Source organism: Phyllobates terribilis, unplaced genomic scaffold (genome assembly GCF_046119375.1).
Source record: "Phyllobates terribilis strain yellow unplaced genomic scaffold, ASM4611937v1 Scaffold_85__1_contigs__length_6476398, whole genome shotgun sequence".
In the NCBI taxonomy this organism is placed as follows: domain Eukaryota; kingdom Metazoa; phylum Chordata; class Amphibia; order Anura; family Dendrobatidae; genus Phyllobates; species Phyllobates terribilis.
In genome coordinates, this window is record NW_027362845.1 from 6,368,618 (window position 1) to 6,390,099 (window position 21,482).

At 41.2% G+C, this 21,482-nt stretch overlaps 1 protein-coding gene across 2 annotated transcripts in view; it reads right to left on the reverse strand.

Moving 5' to 3' along the window:
* Positions 1-15,200: 15,200 nt before the first annotated feature.
* Positions 15,201-21,482, reverse strand: part of LOC141197679 (uncharacterized) — a 46,880-nt gene continuing 40,598 nt past the window's right edge. For both annotated transcript variants that reach the window (XM_073662768.1, XM_073662767.1), the window contains one exon: positions 15,201-20,148. In XM_073662768.1, the coding sequence (XP_073518869.1) occupies positions 18,791-20,148 (1,358 nt within the window). In that variant the 3' untranslated portion in view covers positions 15,201-18,790. The remainder of the gene's footprint in view (positions 20,149-21,482) is intronic.

Genomic DNA, 21,482 nt, shown 5'->3' on the forward strand with positions numbered 1-21,482 from the left:
TACTACCAATCCCGCGAGCCACACAGGAGCGCCAACGGGAGGTTAGGGAGGTGAATAAGTGGCTAAAGAGTTGGTGCAAGGCAGAAGGGTTTGGGTTCATGGAGAACTGGGCCGACTTCGCTGTCGGCTACAGGCTCTACCGTAGGGACGGGCTGCACCTCAATGGGGAGGGTGCAGCGGTGCTGGGGAAGAAGATGGCTAATAGGTTGGAGGAGTTTTTAAACTAGAGACGGGGGGGGAAACCAAGGAAATAGGTGGGATGTGAGGCAAGCAAGGGGTAAGGGGAGAAGTGAATATAATGAGGGTGGAGAGGGGGGTGGGGATAGTACAGTTAGATCGTTAGAGAAGAATAGGATGCTAAATAACCCCAAAGTTTTATCTTGCATGCTGACCAACGCAAGAAGCCTGACCAATAAGGCGGATGAGCTGCGGGCGCTTATATCGGAGGAGAGGTATGACATCGTAGGTATAACAGAGACTTGGCTAGACGATAGCTACGACTGGGCGGTAAATTTAACAGATTATAGTTTATTTAGAAGGGACCGGAAACAGGGGAAGGGCGGAGGAGTCTGCTTATATGTAAAGTCACGTCTAAAGCCCAGACTAAGGGAAGATATAGGAGAGGGAGAAGAGGGGGTCGAGTCCATGTGGGTAGAGATAGAGGGGGCAAAAAATAATAATAAAATATTACTGGGGGTCTGCTATAAGCCACCCAATATAACAGAGGAGAATGAGAAACTGCTATTAGGACAAATAGACAAAGTAGCAAAACATAATGAGGTGATTGTAATGGGGGACTTCAACTACCCGGATATTGACTGGGAAACAGAAACCTGTAGATCGCAGAAAGGAAAAAGGTTCTTGACAAATATCAAGGATAATTATCTCTCCCAACTAGTGCAGGAACCAACGAGAGGGAAGGCAGTGTTGGACTTAATATTGACTAATAGGCCTGATAGAATAACTGAGGTACAGATAGGGGGGCACCTAGGTAATAGCGACCATAATATTATCGACTTCAAAATGCCCTTCAGTAGGGTTATCAATAAGGGAACAACTAAAACATTAAACTTTAGGAGGGCGAAGTTTGATCAGCTGAAAGAAAACCTTCAACTTATAGACTGGGACAAAGTTCTTAATCAAGGAAATACGAATAGTAAATGGGAAACCTTCAAAATAATTCTGAATACTCAGTGCGAGAGGTATATACCGTATGGGAATAAAAGGGCCAGAAATAAGAGGAAACCAATATGGTTGAACAAGAACGTAAAAGGGGCGTTAAATAGCAAAAAAGAGGCATTCAAGAGATTAAAACGTAAAAGGGGCGTTAAATATCAAAAAAGTGGCATTCAAGAGATTAAAAAAGGAAAACAGTAAGGAGGCACTAATGTGTTACAAGGAAAAAACGAGAACCTGCAAAAAACAAATAAAAATAGCAAAGGAGGAAACAGAGAGACGTATTGCTAGGGAAAGTAGATCAAATCCCAAACTGTTCTTTACGTATATAAATAGTAAAAGGATTAAATCGAATAATATTGGACCGATAAAAAGTGAGGAAGGCAAAATCATAGAGAAAGATGAGGATAAAGCTAATCTATTAAATAAATTTTTTTCGTCAACTTTCACAAAGGAAAAAGAACTAACAGGAGAAATGAGAAGTGACAAGCTTAATCCTCCACTAAGTATGACTAATCTAACCCAAGCTGGGGTACAGAAACGCCTCAGTAACATTAAAATAAACAAATCACCAGGACCTGATGGCATACACCCACGGGTACTAAGGGAACTAAGTAATGTGATAGACAGACCGTTATATCTTATATTTAAGGACTCTGTTGAGACTGGGTCTGTACCACTTGATTGGCGACAGGCGAATGTAGTGCCAATATTCAAAAAGGGAGCAAAAAGTAACACCGGAAACTATCGGCCGGTGAGTCTGACGTCCGTTGTGGGCAAAATTTTTGAAGGCTTTATTAATGAGGCAATCATGGAGCATCTTGATGCTAATAATCTATTAACCCCGAACCAACATGGATTCATGAGGAATCGCTCCTGCCAAACAAACCTGATTGACTTCTACGAGGAGGTTAGCTCTCGAGTAGATCAGGGGGAACCAGTGGATGTCGTGTATCTCGACTTCTCAAAAGCGTTCGATAGCGTGCCACATAATAGGTTGGTATACAAAATGAGAATGATGGGGCTGGGGGAAAATGTCTGCAAGTGGGTAGCTAACTGGCTAAAGGATAGAAGGCAGAGGGTGGTTATAAATGGAATATACTCAGATTGGGTAAGCATCACTAGTGGGGTACCACAGGGGTCTGTACTAGGCCCAATGTTATTTAATATCTTTATTAACGACATAGTCAACGGGATAAATAGTAAAATATCAATATTTGCAGATGACACAAAGTTATGTAAAACAATTAATACAAAAGAGGACAGTGCAGACCTACAGAGGGATTTGGATAAGCTGGGTAGGTGGAGCATTAAATGGCAAATGAGGTTTAACGAGGAGAAATGTAAGGTCATACATATGGGAAGGAAAAATGGAAGTCACCAGTACTCACTGAATGGGAAATCATTGGGGAATTCAGTGATGGAGAAGGACTTGGGCATCTTGATTGATAGCAAACTAAATTGGAGTGCCCAAAGTCAGGCCGCTGCTGTAAGGGCAAACAGGGTAATGGGATGTATCAGAAGAGGTATAGCTGCAAAGGATGAGAACATTGTACTTCCACTGTACAAAGCACTGGTCAGACCACACTTGGAATACGGTGCTCAGTTATGGGCCCCAATATATAGAAAGGATATAAATGAGCTTGAAAAGGTACAAAGGAGGGCAACAAAATTAATAAGGGGAATGGAGGGACTGCAATACCCAGAGAGGTTGGCAAAACTAGGACTATTCAGCCTGGAAAAGAGAAGGTTGAGGGGGGACATAATAAATGTGTACAAATATGTTAGGGGACAGTATAGAGACCTTGCCCGGGATTTGTTCAAAAGGAGGGATATTACGGTAACAAGAGGGCATTCACTAAGACTGGAAGAGAAAAGGTTTCAGCACCAGCATAGGAAGGGGTTCTTTACGGTAAGAGCAGTGAGAATATGGAATTCACTGAGTGAGGAGACGGTAATGTCGGATTCACTAAACCAGTTCAAGCGGGGACTGGATGCTTTTCTAGATACCAGGCAGATTTCTGCATATACTTAAAAATAGAATAAAATAGTAGGTTGATACAGGGATTTATTCTGACTGCTGGTTTCAGAGTCGGGAGGGAATTTTTCCTCAGGTGAAGATTAGCTAAATCATTTGGGGTTTTTGCCCTCCTCTGGATCAACTTTAGCAATTACAGAACTAACAGGTCGAACTTGATGGACGCAAGTCTTTATTCGGCTTTACTAACTATGTAATATATATATATACTCTCATCAGAGTTGTGCCTGACCTACACAACTCCACCAGGTGATCAGATTCCATCTACTCTTCCCTGTTTCTTATTACCAGAACTTCACTATGGAGCGCTCCTATTTTATCTTCTAGTTTTATAGCAATTTATGGCATTTCTACTGCTCAAAACCTCCATTCACAGAGTGTCTGAGATTGCTGCCCTTTCCTGTAGGGTTCTCTTCCTCATTCTCCATCAAGACAAGGTGGTCTTACCACTCATGCCATAATTGTTTTCAAAAGTGGTCTTGACTTTCTACATCAATGAGGGCATTGTCCTCCCCTTATCTTTTCCATCTTTATGATTATTCCCGGGTAGAAAGATGTGGAGGAAAAAGGGAAAGAGAGCGCTACCTGAGCGTAGTAAGTAGAGACTAAAAATTTTAAAAGAATAAAAAACCTTTTATGCTCACCTGAGCACGTTGCGCTGATAGGCACAACTCTATTTGAGGAATTTGCCTGTTATTGAGGTTCTCAGACAACGGTTTGCAGCTCTTCCATAGACGGTGGTGGTATATTTGTCCTACCCAACAGTCAGCCACTACATGAACAAATTGAGACAAATGGATTCTGGAGGCGCTCCCGTGGAAGAAAGAGTAACCAAAAAATTGTTGAATCTTCCAAAATGTGGTGCAATCACATGGAGGATATTCCACAAGGGATTAATATTTGTAGGTTTATTAAAAAATTATAAAACTGTGAATATACAGGGACATGGATGTACAAAAAAGGGAAGGGAGAAAGGGTTCTTTAAAAAGGATCACACAACGCGTTTCTGCTCATAGAGCCTTCATCAGGTGTGTAACTGATACACACGTGGCTTAATTCTACGCATTGATTTGTAAAGTTCTTTGTTATACATTTCTATGTATAAATATATTTATATCTTTCTTTGTTAGCTTTATTTATATATGTGTGTTAATAAAACGGTTTGAGAACTATGGGTTGAATATTCATTTCTATAATTCTAAATCTTAGTGTGACATTAACCCTTTTACCCCCGACGGTGGTTTGCACGTTAATGACCAGGCCAATTTTTACAATTCTGACCACTGTCACTTTATGAGGTAATTACTCTGGAACGCTTCGACGGATCCCCCTGATTCTAAGATGGTTTTTCATGACGTATTGTACTTCATGATTGTGGTAAAATTTATTTAATATGACTTGCGTTTATTTGTGAAAAAAATGGAAATTGGCAAAAAATTATGAAAATTTTGCAATTTTCAAAATTTGTATTTTAATGCCCTTAGATCAGAGAGATATGTCACACAAAATAGTTAATAAATAACATTTCCCACATGTCTACTTTACATCAGAACAATTTTGGAACCAATTTTTTTTTTGTTAGGGAGCTATAAGGGTTAAAAGTTGACCAGCGATTTCTCGTTTTTCCAACAAAATTTACAAAACCATTTTTTTTAGGGACCACATCACATTTTAAGTGACTGAGGGGCCTTTATGACAGAAAATACCCAAAAGTGACACCATTCTAAAAACTGCACCCCTCAAGGTGCTCAAAACCAAATTCAAGAAGTTTGCTTCAAGGTGCTTCACAGAAATGTTTGGAATGTGTAAGAAAAAAAATTAACATTTATCTTTTTTCACAAAAATTAACTTAGACCCCAATTTTTTTATTTTCGCAAGGGTAATAGGAAAAAATGGACCCCAAAATTTGTTGTGCAATTTCTCCTGAGCACGCCGATGCCCAATATGTGGGGTAAAACCACTGTTTGGGCGCACGGCAGGGTTCGGAAGGGAAGGAGCACCATTTGACTTTTTGAATGTAAAATTTGCTGGAATAATTAGCGGACGCCATGTTGCGTTTGGGGAGCCCGTAATGTGCCTAAATAGTGGAAACCCCCCCCAAGTGACACCATTTTGGAAACTAGAACCCTCAGGGAACTTAAATAGATGTGTGGTGAGCACACTGAACCCCCAGGTGCTTCACAGAAGTTTATAACATGGAGCCTTAACTTTTTTCACAATGATGTTTTAGCCCCAATTTGTTTATTTTCACAATAGTAAGAGGAGAAAGTGGACCCCAAAAACTTTTGTGCAATTTCTCCTGACTATGCCGATATCCCATATGTTGGGAAAATAAATGGTTTGTGCGCACAGCAGGGTACAGAAGGGAAGGAGCATTGTAGGACTTTTTGAACGTAAAATTGGCTGGAATTAAGGGCGGACACCATGTCGCATTTAGAGAGCCCCTGATGTGCCTAAATAGTGGAAACCCCCCACAAGTGACCCCATTTTGGAAACTACACCCCTCAAGGATTTTATCAAGGGGTATAGTGAACATTTTGAACCCAGAGGTACGACACAAAATTTTATAATATTAGGTTGTCATTAGTCTTGAGCGCAAGTGCTCGCTACTTGAGTTTGCATCAGGTATGCACCATGTATCTCGGTTACTCGACTGACATGCTCGAGTCCCCGACCCGCATGTTTCATGGTTGTTAGACACCCCAAAAAAACATGCGGGGATCGCTTGTGCATGGCAGGCAATCCACGCAACTTTTTTTGGCCATGAAGAATATGGGGCGGAGACTCGAGCATGTCACTTGAGCACCCGTGATACTCGGTGCATACCCGAGCACCCGATGCAAACTCAAGTATCGAGCACTTGCACTCAACACTAGTCACCATATCGTCATTTTTTTTTTCTTTACTTTTGAAAAAATCCCAACCCTAGAACAACCCTTACCGTAGCACAAACCTAACCCTAACACAACCCTAACCCTATCACAACCCTTATCCTAGCACAACCCTAAACCTAACCCTAGCTCAACCCTAACCCTAGCACAACCCTAACCCTAGCACAACCCTAAACCTAACTATAGCACAACCCTAACCCTAGAGTTTACTTTTTACGCCGTTTCTCATGCGGTATAAGTGATTAGACGACTTTATTCTTCGGGTCGGTGCGATTACAGCGATGCCAGATGCATATTGGGTTTTTATGATTGACAGCTGTCACACATTAAAAGACCCTTTTTTTTTTGCAAAGACTAATTTTTGCATCTCCATATTTTGAGAGCTATAATTTTTTCATATTTTGGCCAACAGAGTCATGTGATGGCTTGTTTTTGCGGGATGAGTTGACGTTTTTATTGGTATAATTTTCGGACATGTGACATTTTTTGATCGCTTTCTATTCCGATTTTTGGGAGGCAGAATAAACAAAAACCAACAATTCAGGAATTGTTTTTTTTCTCTGTTTTATGCTGTTCCGCATGTGGTAAAATTGATAAGGAAGCTTTATTGTTCGGGTCAGTACGTTTACAGCAGTACCACATTTCTATCGTGTTTTTATATTTTGTCACTTTTACACAATAAAAGATGTTTTATAGAAAAAAATATTTTTTTGTATCGCTTTATTCTGAGAGCTATAACTTTTTTTTTTTTTCATCTGATGTAGCTGTGTGGCGGCTTGTTTTTTGTGGGATAAGATGTCGTTTTCAGCTGTACCATTTTTATTTACATTCATCTTTTTGATCTCGTTTTGTTCCATTTATTATTTGGCGGTATGATGATGAAGCATCGTTTTTTGCTTTGTTTTTTATTTATTTTTTTACCGTGTTCACTAAAGGGGTTTACTAGTGGGATAGCTTTATAGGTGAGGTCGTTCTGGATGCAGTGATGCTAAATACTGTATGTACTTTTATGGGTTTTTTTTATAATAATATTTATTTATGGGTACAGTATATTTTTATTTTTTAGGAATTATTTATGTTAATTTTTTTTTTTTTTTTATATTTTTCCATTTTTTTTTTCTTTCACTTTTTGACACTTTTTTTACTTGTTCACTATGTCCCACTATGGGACTTTCACTTTTTGCAGCCTGATTGCTTATATAGCATAGAGATGCAGCAGCATCTCTATACTATATACAGCCTTTCAGCGCTGCATGCAGAAGCTACTTTGCCCACTGCGCATGACCAAAGTAACTTCTTGCCTCCTGGTGACCTGGATGTTGTCATGACATCGGGTCATAATGACAACATCCGGGACCCAGCAGAGACAGCGCGGGACGCTGGAGAGGAGGTAAGTAATGGCGCTTACTCCCGGAATGCTGCGATCGACTTTGATTGCAGCATTTCGGGAGTTAACGTACCAGCAGTGGTGTTTGACCGCTCCTGGCACATAGCACCGAGTGTCAGCTGTGACAATCAGCTGACACCTGGCAGCGATCTCTCCGCAGCGCTTGAGTGCGGGCGCGATCGCATTATGCGTATTAGTCCGTAGCTGGTCCATAAGTCCCAGGGCGCAGCTACGTACTATTACTGACCTCGTCGGAAAGGGGTTAAAGAACAGTAACTGCCAGTTGGATCATTATCAGGGTGCGTTCACACAGTGTGATTTGTTGCAGAAACTATCTGCAGCAAAGTCCCCACCAGTAGACCTGCACTAAGTCGTTCAGATCTTGCTGACAATTGTTCTCTCTTCAGCAGTACCTGTTAAAAACAACAACAAAAACATCCATGGTATTCGCTTATACAACCAAGGTGTTAGGTCCTTCCAGTCCTCCATGTATTCCGGCCTTCCATATGCCCCATGCAGCCTGATTAATTGCAGAGATCATATGGGACGAAACATTTTTTACAGCTTTATTGTAAAGTGACATAAGTTTCTTTTGGCTGAGGGTCTGACTGGTGGTACCCCCACTGTTCCATAGGACAGGCTCTGGAAGAGGTCATGCTACATATTTTACAGAGGGGTAAAAATACTCCTCTTAGCAATTTTGATGAGTATGTTTAGCCAACATGATTTACAGTAACTCAAATCTATAGTACATGGATAGGTATACATAATACTAAGATCTCACTATTAAGGGAAACTATCGCATAAACAAAGCTTACAAATGGTCCTCATCAAATATTTCAAACTGCAACCCATCCTTTTCATGTGTCAGGGTGGGTTGCAGACTTAAGAAACAGCTCAAGAAATGCAACAATTGTCAGAGGAGCAGCGTGGGGTAATTGTTGAACAACCATACGTCACTCAGCCACTGGGCAGGGCTGTGACATGAGAACAAATATAACCTCCCTGCTGACTGAGCACAACAGGGTTTTTTTCTCTCCAGACTCAGTTCTACATGCGCAGTCCGTCGCCATTCCCTGTAACGCCGTCAGGCAGACAGAGCAGAACGGGTATACAATTAAGCATAGAGGAGGATGAAGCAGAAGAAAAACCCCTCTTTTGCTCAGTCAGCGGGAGGATTTATTTTTTCTCATGTCACAGCCCTGCTCTTTGGCTACCTGACTTTTGTTTGTTCATGACGCAGCTTCTCTGAAAGTTGAGACACTTCTCAAGCTGTGTTTCTTCATTCTGCAACGCATCCTGACACGTGACTAGGACAGGCTGCACTTTGAAATATGTGACAAAGGCCATCTTTATCACATTGCTGGAGAACCCCTGGAGAACAGTTTTATTGTTTTGGCATATTTGAATGCTGTATCACCCCATGCATTAAAAGGAGAACAAAGAACTAGTTTGAAGGCTGCAATTAGTTATCACCTAATCCTTAACCCTGTCATGACATTTGACGTACCTATACATCATGGTCGGATGGGGTTCCCGACTGATGTTGTATAGGTACGACATGGCTATCATGCGTGGCACAGAAGCTGTGACAGCGTGATCGCTGCCGGGGTCTTGGCTACATGATAGCCAAGCCACAATTCTCATAGCCAGGTGCAGTGCCTGCACCTAGTGGTTTAACCCACTAAATGCTGCGATCGATATCAATCGCAATATTTAGTAGGCTAGGAGAGGTAAGGGATTCCCTCTCCTGTCCAATCATTGCCCCCAGAATGTCATCGGGAGGGCCCTATGGTTATCAAATCAACCCGAGGTCGTCATGATGACATCCAGTCTGCCAGCAACAGTGGTCTGCTTAGATGATGCCAGTAGCATGGGTAACTATCCTCCTAAACATGCCTCTCTTGGGCTATAAGCCTACAATTTTAAGTGGGCAGGTAGAAACCAACACTAATTAAAAGCACCCTTGGGCTGATGGGTGGAGTGCAGAGTCAGAAAAGGAGGCAGTCAAAACTCCATGGTAAACTGCAAGAAAACAAAAAACCTGACCAGCACCTCCATATAGTGTGAACAGGTGCACGCTGCAATGACGGCATAACATATAATAAGAAAGCACAGCAGCACACTGTAAGGGCCAAGACACATGCAAACACTGAGAACATAAGAGCTAAACTGCATTATTGCTAAATAAAATGTACTTACAAAAAATTAAGGTTCTTAGGCTTGTAGCCTAAAAGAAGCATGTTTAGGAGGATAGTTACCCATCACGCGGAGGTCACCTTGCAGTGGTTGATGGGCATACATAAATTTGCCAATTTATGTGCTAAGAACCTTCATTTTTTTGTAAGATGCCAGTAGCATAGTGTAAGAGGCTTATGTCAGTGTAACCCTGGTGTGATGCATTGCAGTGCATACAATTCTGTGACACACCTCTGGTGTAAATACGATCACTGCACCCATTGAGAGTTGTTGTTTATAAATGGGATCACTTAAGGGGGGGTCTATGAAAGAGTTAAGCTAGCACCAGGACTCGTTCATACAGAGCAGACGTCCTCAGGAGAGATTTGCTGCAGGATCAGCCTAGGGTCAGCGGTGCTAATACCCAGAGTCCATGTATATGCAGTAAGTGAATAGAAGAATGGTAGCACTCACCATAGGTATGTAGGATCTGCAATCTTTATTTGGATAGACATAAAGGAAAAGTGGTGCAGGAGGAGTGCGGGGGAGAACGGCCATTTCACGTTTGATTGCGCTTCTACAGGTCCACTGTACATTATATGGATGTAGACCCGTAGAAGCGAAATAAAGCGTGAAACGGCCATAGTCCAGTAACGTTCTCTCCCGCACTCCTCCTGCACCGCTGTTCCTTTATGTCTTTATCCAAATAAATATTGCAGATCCCGCATACTTATGGTGAGTGCTACCATTCTTCTATTCACTTAAGGGGGATTCTGCTGTTCTGGGACCTCAGGGGCTCTGCCAATGTGACATGGCACCCACAAACCATAACAGAAAAATCTGCACTGTGAAATGGAGCTCCTTCCCTTCTGAGCTATGCACTGTGCCTCAAAAGTAGTTTTTGACCAAGTATGGGGTATTGACGTATTCAGGAGAAATTGCATAATAAATTTTATTGTTTGTTTTCTCCAATTACAAACTTAGGGCCAAAGTAACATTTTAGTGGAAAAATGGTAATATTTCTTTTGCTCAGCTCAATGTTATACAATTCTGTGAATCGCCTGAGGGTTAAAAATGCTCACCACTCCCTTAGTTGAATTCCTCTAGAGGTGTAGTTTCCAAAATGGGGTCACCTGAGGGGGTTTCTGCTGTTTTGGCATGTCAGGGGCTCTTCAAATGAGACATGGCGTCTGCTATCTATTCCAGCCAAAATGGCGTCCCTTCCCTTCAGAGCCGCGCAATGTATTAGTTTTCCACCACATATGGGTTAACAGCTTACTCAGAAAAAATTGCACAACCAATTTTGGAGTCGATTTTCTCCTGTAACTTTTGTGAAAATAAAAAAATTGGGGCTAAAAACATTTTTGTGAGGAAAATGAGTTTTTTGTTATTTTCACGGCTCATGAAGCACACATTGGAAAAATGAGAAATTGATGATAAACTTTTAACCCTTCTAACTTCCTAACATAAAAAAAATATGTTTCAATAATGGTGTTGATGTAAAGTAGACATGTGGGAAATGTTATTTATTAACTATTTTGTGTCGCAGAACTCTTAGGTTTAATGGCATAAAAATGAAAAATTTGAAAATTGTGAAACTTTCTCCAAATTTCTGATATTTTCACAAATAAAAGCAAAAAATATCGTCCTAAATTTACCACTAACATGAAGAACAATTTGTCAAGAAAACTCAATCTCAGAATCACTGGGATCCGCTGAAGCTCCAGAGTTATTACCTCATAAAGTGATACTGCTCAGGAAGGTGAACAAACAGGCTCTGGGGAGAAAGGGTTAATAGGACTTACAGGAGGAACCGGTCCAGAAAGCAGAAGATCCATCAAGTACCTGCCACATACAATATTCTGTGCTGGAACTAGGAGAGGAATAATGGTGTTGTGTGAGGACTTCTCTGGGCTTCTGTCCTTCATCCTGCAGTCGTCTGAATGGATCTAATGTGGACGGGAACCAGCTAAGCCGCATTCTGCCCACAGCTGTTACCTCACTGTTCACACCACACAATACCCCAAAAGAGTCTCTGTGCTGAAGGGGTTAATGCCCCCTGCGCCCAGTAATGGGGAATCTCCACATACCTCCACTTGTAGAGCCGGTGGAGAAACTTCTCCGCAGTCAGTGACATTTCCGGCATTATTTGCCCCTCACTACGGGCACAATTACCCCCCGCCGCCTTTTCTACAGTTTTATGTGAGGATGTAACGTGGGATTTTCCTGCTTGGAGACAAATAGACGACACATGAGGTGATTATTACCAGTTACCTGACGTCTACTATATGGCGGCATATGATTGTGCTATCCACTTCATACCAGGAGCTAAAATGCAGAAATCTCGTATGTTTAACCCCTTCCAGGGAGGGCGGCCTTGAAAAACTATATTCAGAAGAGTCCGGCTAAGGGCTCATACCCATATGTGTGAAAAAAAATTCCGTATTCTGGACCGAAAAAACGGAAGAGTTCCATGCGATTTTCATGAGGAAAATGCGATTTTTCGCACCTAGCATCCGTATGCGTTTTTTTTCTCTACAACTATTATTCTGCCATCATTTACAGGACCATTTACAGTGTTCTGTGCTACAGAATGATAATGTATCCATAAAAATCGGATGGCATACGGCTGGTCCCATTAACTTGCATTGGCAAGTCTCGTCCGATATACGCAGTATGCTGCGATTTTTTTCTCAGTCCGATTTCAGCTGAGAAAAAAAATCACAGATGAGATGTACCTCATAGATTAACATTGATCAGAGTGCAATCCGATTTATTATCCGATTGCTCTAGTCTGTTTTTCTTGCATTGGGCTCATACTCATCTGCGTGAAAAACGGATGAGTGCAATCCGATAAAAAATCGGATTGCACTCTGACCAATGTTAATCTATGAGTCCCTGCTCATCTGCGCAAAAAATCGAAGCATGCTGCAATTTGCCACATATATCGGACAAGACTCGCCAATGCAAGTCAATGGGTGCGAGAAAAAAAAACGGATGGCACACGGACCATCCATATGGCATCCAATTTTTACGGATACATTACCATTCTGTAGCATATAACACTGTAAATGATTATTGAATAATAGTTGCAGAGAAGGCAAAACGCATTGCATACGGATGTCATATGGATGCTAGGTGTGAAAAATCGCATTGTCCTCATGAAAATCGCATGACACTCATCCGATTTTCCGGTCCAGATATCGAAACGTTTTTTTTCACAGATATGGGTATGAGCCCTAAGGGTCATATACGGCCATCCACCTCTCCAGTCACAGAGGGGTGGGTGAAGATCTTAGGCAGCGCATTCAGGATTCTCAGGACAGTGCGCAGGAAGGTTTACCTATGAACAAGCTTTATGTACTGCCCTCTTTACGTGTAGATCTTCTTGATGAAGAACATGATTCCGTTTTAGCTGGGCACGCGGGTTCGTCTGCCACTTGGAGATCTCTTTCTAGGTCCTTTTGGTGGCAGAATGCTCTTAAGGATATTGGAGAGTATGTTTGGAAATGCAAAGTCTGTTCCAAGGCTAAAGCCTCTCATCAAGCTCAGTGGGTTATCTCTTCCCTAACGATGTTTCGTTGCAGCCCTGGACCCACTTGTCCATGGACTTTGTCAATGATTTGCTTAACTCTGGTGGTATTACTGTCGTGTGGGTGGTGGTGGACCGTTTGAGCAAAAAGGTTCTTTTGGTCCTGCTTCAAAAGTTGCCAACTGCTAGGATCTTAGCAACTTTGTTCATTTCTCATAGATTAAATTTCATGGTGTTTCCAAAAATATAATTTTTGATTCAGGGGTTCAACTTCTGGCTAGTTTTTGCTCCAGACTGGGTAATAAGCTGCTTTTTTCTCTCAGTCTATCATACGGAGACTAATGGTCAACCAGAAGGATGAACCAGGAAATAGAGCAGTGATGTTTTGTCTCCTCTAATCAGGAAGACTGGGTGGAATTTCTGCCCCTTATCGAGTGTGCTCTAAATAACGGTTCCTCAAAGGCTACCGGGACCTTGCCTTTTTTTAGCTGCTGTAGTTTTAATCCAGTGTTTGGGAATATTTCAGGATTACAATCTTCCCTGCCAGAGGAGGAGAGATTTTGTCCCCAACTAATTAAGGTCTTGAGGGAGGACAAAAGGGATTTTTGGTAGCTAGTGACCAGGCCAAAAGTGGTGCTAACTGCAGACGTAGGAATGCTTCTATCTTTAGGGTGGGGGATTTTGTGTGGTTGTCCTCAAAATATCTGCACTTAAAGATCACATCTAAAAAGTTTGCACCTAAATTTGTAGGTACTTATAAAATTATTACAAATTTAAATCCTGTGACAGTTAATTTGCAACTTCTTATTACCTGGAAAATCATAATTCTTTCCATTCTTCTCTTTTCAAAAAATTTGAGGGGACCTCAAGACATAAATGGTGGATTTGGAAGGGTGTCGGGAGTATGAGGTAGAGCGAGTTCTTAGTTCCAGGTGGGTCAGGCGCTGTCTGCACTATCTCGTTAAGTGGAAATATTATGGTCCTTAAGGTAGCTCCCAAGTTAATATGGGGGATCTTCCTGCGATCAGATAAACAGATTATTGGGTGGGGCTGGGGAAAACCCAGCAGTCATGGTACACATTGGTACCAATGACAAAGTTAGAGGAAGGTGGAAGGTCACAGGGAATTAGGAGAGAAGTTGAAGTACAGGACCTCTAAGGTAGTGTTTGCAGAAATACAGCCGATTCCACTAGCGTCACTAGAAAGTTAGCGGGAACTTAAGGAGATAAATAAGTGGCAGGATAAAGGGTTTGGGTTCATGGAGAACTGGGCCTACTTCTGTTGGCTACAGGCTCTACGATAGGGGCAGGCTGCACCTCAACTGGGGGGGGGTGCAGATGTGCTGCAGTGAAAAATGGTCAGATGGATGGAAGAGCTTTTAATCTGGGATCTGGGGGGAGGGAGGTTTTTTGTGAAAATAAGGGGATAGAGTAGACAGAGAGAGAGACAGTAGGGGTCAATGAGGATTTAGGGGGCTGGGACATTCAAGAAAAGTAAGGAGGCAAGAAGGAGTAATAAATAGTTAATAGTATTAATAGTATTAAATGTCTGCTGGCAAATGCAAGAGGTCTTGCAAACAAAATTAATGAATTAGAGACTCTTAATGTCAGCCACAGATTACGATGTGGTGGGCATTACGGAAACCTGGCTGGCAAGTCACGACTGAGTGATAAACAGAGGATTACACTACATTCAAAAGGTTAGGAAAGATAAAAAGGTAGAGGGGTGGGTATTTTCATTAAATCCAACTTAAGACCTGCGCTAAATGACGACATTGGAGGGGAGCTTCGACAATGTAGAGTCAGTATGGGTAAATGTACAAGGAAATGCCAATAATGTAACGCTGTTAATTGGAATTTGCTACAAGCCTTCTAATATAGCTGAACATGTAGAGGATGAAATGCTGCAACAAAAACAAGTCAAGGTCAAAGTGTTGGCTCCCTTGAAATTGTTCCAGAAAATGACGTAATTCTCCCAGAAAATTATTGCAATTACACATATTTTGTTATACATGTTTATTTCCTTTATGTGTATGTGAACAACACAAAAAAAAAAACAGATAAAAAAAGGCAAAGTGAACATAATTTCACACAAAACCACAAAAAATGGACCGGTCAAAATTGTTGGCACCTTTTCTCAAAATTGTGGGGTGTGGGTAAACAACTTCGTTTCAAGCATGTGAAACTCGTTCATACTCAATTGTGGCAAGTAACAGGTGTGGGCAACATGAAAATCACACCTGAAACCAGATAAAAAGGGAGAAGTTGATTCAATCTTTGCATTGTGTGCAAGCGTGTGCCATACTAAGCATGGAGGACAGAAAGAGAAGAAGAGAACTGTTTGAGGACTTGAGAACCAAAATTGTTCTAATCTTGAAATTCTTGATATTTTTCAAGTCCATCTCCAGAGATCCGGATGTTCCTTTGTCCATGGTGCACAACATAATCAATACATTTACAACCCATGTCACTGTAGCTAATCTCCCTGGATGTGGACAGAAGAAAAACTGACGAAAGGGTAGTCCAGATGGTGAATAAGTATCCCCACCAAAGTTGCAAAGAAATTCAAGCTGTCTTGCATGCTCAGGGTGCTTCAGTGCCAACGTGAACCAGCCGTCAACATTTGAATTAAATGAAACGCTATGGCAGGAGAATAAGGCGGACCCCACAGCTGACACAGAGGCATACAAAAGCTACACTGCAGTTTGCCAAAATGTACATGAGTAAGCTAAAACCCTTTCTGGGGAAGCGTCTTGTGGACAGAAGAGACCAATATAGAGCTTTTCGGTAAAAGCACATCGTTCTACTGTTTAAACAGAATGAAGCATGCAAAGAAAAGATCACAGTAACTACAGTGGAATATGGTGGAGGTTCAAAGATGTTTTGGAGTGGTTTTACTGCCTCTGGCATTGGGTGCCTTCACTGTGTGCAAGTCATCATGAAATCTGAAGATTACCAAAGGATTTTGTGTGGCAATGTAGTGCCTAGTCTCAGAAAGCTGGGTTTGCGTTCTAGGTCATGGGTTGCCAGCATGGCAATGACCCCAAACATACATCAAGAAGCACCCAGAAATGGATGGAAACAAAGTGCTGGAGAGTTGTGAAGTGACCGCCAATGAGCTTGGATCTAAATCCCATTGAACACCTGTGGAGAGATCTTAAAATTGCTGTTTGGAGAAAAATATTAAAATTTTAGAGTCTTCAGTAGTTGATACCTTTGGCTAACTGAAAAGATGGTAAATTGCAAAATTTCAAGACTACTCAGGTCTCTTTTCAGACACAGTATAACACAAAATCTGAAGTGTCATATATTTATACACAACAGGGCACAGGAATAATGCAATAGATAAGACAAGTGGCGTGAAGCAGAACTATTAGCATGGGAGAGGGAGAAGCAGTTGTGGCCATGAATATTGGAACAGTTCATTGATAAGGAGTGTGAAAGTTTTATTGTCCTGTGATTGAGGTCTGGTCCATGATTGTGACGCCCAAAACGGTCTGAGGAGCACGTTCCTTAGTTGACATAAATCCATATGACACATTAACTCCTGATCTGTGAGTGTGTCAAAGATTGTCATAAGTTTGTAATTCCACATTTTTCTGTCTCTCTGAGATTTGAAGTTACCTTTTAATACAAGTAATTTCATGTCCATGATGCTGTGATCAGGGATAAAAAATGTTTGGCCACAGGTAGAGCTAATCTTTTTTCTTTTATTGTGTGGCGATGAGAATTCATCCTTGTTCTAAGTTTTTGCCCTGTCTCCCCTACGTACAGACCCCCAGCTGGACATTGGGTACATATAATTAAGTACACTACATTAGATGTGATGAAGCTGAAAGTACCTGGGATCTTGTGGTTGTCTCCTGATGTGAGTTGGGAATCTTTATCTTGTCAGTGGTCATTATAAATAGACAGGTTTTACATTTTTTCTGGCTGCAGGGAAAAGTTCCTGTAGCTGTTGGAGAGGACAGGGAGTTTCTGATGATGATGCTTCTTAGATTTGGGGGCTGCCTAAATCACAGAAGTGGGGGGTCTGGAAATATAGATTGTAATCGGCATCTTTTTGTAATAATGGTTGTAATTTCCATGCAGCTCCCATTAGCATCTCCAGATTTGGATTGTAGGCGACTACTAGAGACTCCAGATTGATTTCTTGTTTAGTTTTGAAATGTAGGAGATGATTCCATAATATTCTGGTGGCTCTTGCAATCTGGTTTACAATTGTTCTTGTATGGTAGTCCTCGTTCAAAAAGTTCTTTCTGAGGCCACCAAGGTGTTAATTTCAGTACAGGAGTAGTTGAGTGTTAAGTTGATGGTGAGATGAAACTGATTACAGTGTTCATGGAACGTCTTAAGCTGTTGCTGAGATTCTGTCCAGATGATTAAAATATCGTCAATGTAACGGTAGTAGGCAAGAGGCCTGATGGGACATGAGGACAAGAAGACACTATAAAGCTTGGCCACAAAAAGATTTGCGTACTGTGGAGCCATTTTACTTCCCATTGCTGTACCAGTCTCCTGTAGATAAATGTTATCAAATTCAAATAATTGTGGGTGAGGATGAATTTTGTAAGTTTCACCACAAAGGTGAAACAATCCTCCTTGTCTGTTTACTTTCCCTCCCAGTACCTTTTCTTTCTACCACGGTTAGGTTTCTGGGAAGTTATACTTATTCCTTTTATTTTTGGTTCTCATTAGCTTGCCTTCTGTGCCCTATATGAATGTGTCTTAGTTTCTCACTCAGGGTTTCCATATCTTCACACTTTTCTTTCCCCTTGTTGACAGTGTGCTGCTGCTCCCCCCCCCCCCCTCTGATTCCTCAGGAGGTAAGAGAAACTCCTCAACTGCCTATTAGGGAGTTAGGTCTGAGGTGTTATTTTTAGTTGTGCAGCTAGGGCCTGTCTGTACAGAGACCAATTGGGTGTAGTTGCTGCATTCTTCCCTGTGTGGGTTCTCTGGTGGCTATCAAGATGCGCTTTCTGGTTAAAAGATTTCCCAAATTTTGAACATGAAAAATGCTTCTCTGCCCGACTCTCCTAAATCTCTTTTGCTCTTTATGATCCCAACTAGTCTCACCAAATACAAAAGGTCTTTAGTAAGCTACCTTATACAGGCTGCTAAGAATATCATTCCTCGTCACTGGAAAAGTACTTCTCCACCTACTCTGGAGGAGTGGTTCTGTGACATAGCTCTTCTAAATAGGATGGAACATTTGATTGCCCGATCCCCCACTGATTGTGATAGATACTGTGAGTCTTGGAGAGACTGGATTGAATTCCAGGAATCCGATGCCTACCGTCTTACATCACACTAATGTGACCCACCCTTTTCTCTGGTGCGTTTCTTCTCTGTCCGGATTGTGCTCTGCATTGGTTCGGGCCTGGCTGCACTATGTATAGTTTCCATTGGATTTTAGTAACTTCATAATTGTAATACTGTTGGCGTAAAATGTTCCTTTCCTTCCTTTTTCTTCCTATAACTTGATGTTTTATTGGACCTTATACTTATATTCTATGATATACTGATGCTGATATTGTCCTGGTTATTCTTTTTTTTTTGTATTTTTGTAATTGAAAATTATTTAACCTTTCAATAAAAATTGAATTTTGAAAAAGGCTTCTCCCCTGTGTGACTTCTCTGATGTTTATTAAAAGTTGCTTTCCGTGTAAAATATTTCCCACATTCTGAACATGAAAATGGCTTCTTCTCTGTATGAGTTCTCTGGTGTATAACAAGACTGTACTTCTGTGTAAAATGTTTACCACATTCCGAACATGAAAAAGGCTTCTCCCCTGTGTGAGTTCTGTAGTGTTCAACAAGATGGCATTTCTGTTTAAAATATTTCCCACATTCTGAACATGAAAAAGGCTTCTCCCCTGTGTGAGTTCTGTAGTGTTCAACAAGATGGCATTTCCGTTTAAAACGTTTACCACATTCTGAACATGAAAAAGGCTTCTCCCCTGTGTGAGTTCTCTGGTGTATAACAAGACTGTATTTCCATTTAAAATGTTTACCACATTCTGAACAGAAAAAAGGCTTCTCCTCTGTATGAGTTCTCTGGTGTATAACAAGACTGTATTTCCGTTTAAAATGTTTACCACATTCTGAACATAAAAAAGGCTTCTCCTCTGTATGAGTTCTCTGGTGTATAACAAGACTGTATTTCTGTTTAAAATGTTTACCACATTCTGAACATGAAAATGGCTTCTCCCCTGTGTGAGTTCTCTGGTGTCTAACAAGATCTGATTTCTGTTTAAAATATTTCCCACATTCTGGACATGAAAAAGGCTTCACCCCTGTGTGAGTTCTGTAGTGTTCACCAAGATGGCATTTCCGTTTAAAACGTTTACCACATTCTGAACATGAAAAAGGCTTCTCCCCTGTGTGAGTTCTCTGGTGTATAACAAGACTGTATTTCCATTTAAAACGTTTACCACATTCTGAACATGAAAAAGGCTTCTCCTCTGTATGAGTTCTCTGGTGTATAACAAGACTGTATTTCTGTTTAAAATGTTTACCACATTCTGAACATGAAAATGGCTTCTCCCCTGTGTGAGTTCTCTGGTGTCTAACAAGATCTGATTTCTTGTTAAAATATTTCCCACACTTGGAACAAGAAAATCTATTCTCGGCTGTGTGAATTTTTTGATGTTTAGGAAGAAATTTTTTGAGAGGAAAACTATTTCCATATTCTAAAAAGGTCTTCTTTTCTTTAGGAGCAGTTTGTTTTTTAATGCTTAATTTGTGACTATGATTTTCCTTAGTAGTCGGTAATGAATCAGAAGACAGGACCTGTTTCAAAGGATCAGGTGACAGATCTTTGCTGTGAAGGGATGATGGTATATCTGGAGTAATGGCATTCACTTCAATTGTATCCTGTGGGATCTCAAGATCTGATTTAAAGATTGAAGATGTCGGCCGTCCCTCTGATCTCCAGGTACAGTCATCTGCCAAGATAAAAATCTATTATTTTTCAATAAAATATCCTTGGATTTTATATTTTTTTAAATTTCTACTGTACTTAAACTGTCTATAATAATGGCAAGTTATGTAAATATATTGAATTAATTATTCACCAAGACACTGACATTTCACAATCTAATAGAAAACCTCAGTAGAGCGTGGTTTTCAACTGTTTGTTCATTCTGCCTCCCAAATATGGAATAAAAAGCCAGCAAGTTATGTAGGCAACAATAATACCAATAAAAACTTCTACTCATCTCACAAACAACAAGCCCCACTCAGGTCCATCGTCTGTAAATAGAAAAAAATCATAGTTACCGGTAACAGGATTTTACAGAGCCCATGATAGCACCATCTGAGAGATGGTATCCGCCCACCAAGGACAGGAAACCTGCTTAATAAAAAAGGCGGTACCTCTCCTCCGCATCAGTTTTGTTTTAGAGGACCTCCAGACAGTATGCTAGTACACAACAACCACCAATAAAACATTTCTGACTATACACCCATATATAGAGAACACCATAAGTGATCAAAAAAAAGGGGGGGGGGGGTATACAAGGGTGCTGTCATGGGCTCTGTAAAATCCCGTTACTGGTAGGTAACTATGATTTTTTTCCCCTTCTCCTATGACAGCACCACCTGAGATTTATATAGAACAGACACCTTAGGAATGGATCACCGCTTGCAACACCTTTCTCTCAAAGGATAGATCAGCAGATGAAGAAAGATCAAGCCGGTAATGGTAAGGTAGAAGGAGATTACCATGTTGCTGCCTTACATATGTTATCAATGGACACTTCCGCCTTCTCAGTCCAGGAGGCTGCACCAGCTCTGTGGAATGGCCCTTCAGGTTCTCTGAAACCGGCACATTACTAGGGGAATATGCTAAGCTAACGGCGTCCCTGATCCATCTAGCTATAGTTCCCCTTGTAACTTTAAGTCCCTTACTAGCTCCCTGGAAGGAGACAAATAAGGCATCACTTCTCCTCCAAGGCCTTGTTACCTCCAAATACTGAACCAAAACCAGTCTAACATCTAGAGTATGAAGCCTCTGTTCCTCTAAATCTTTTGGGTTAGGATACAATGAGGGGAGAATGATCTCCTGTGTTCTATGGAATTTGGAGGCCACCTTCGGAAAATAGGCCAGGTCTGGTCTTAACGCAACTCCATCTACAGTGACCTGTGTAAAAGGATGATTTACTGACAGAGCTTGTAAGTCACTAACTCTATGGGCTGATGTTAGCGCTATCAGTATCGCTGTCTTCAGAGTGAGAGTTCTTTCTTTCACGCTTCCTTAGGGCTCAAAAAGGAGACTTAG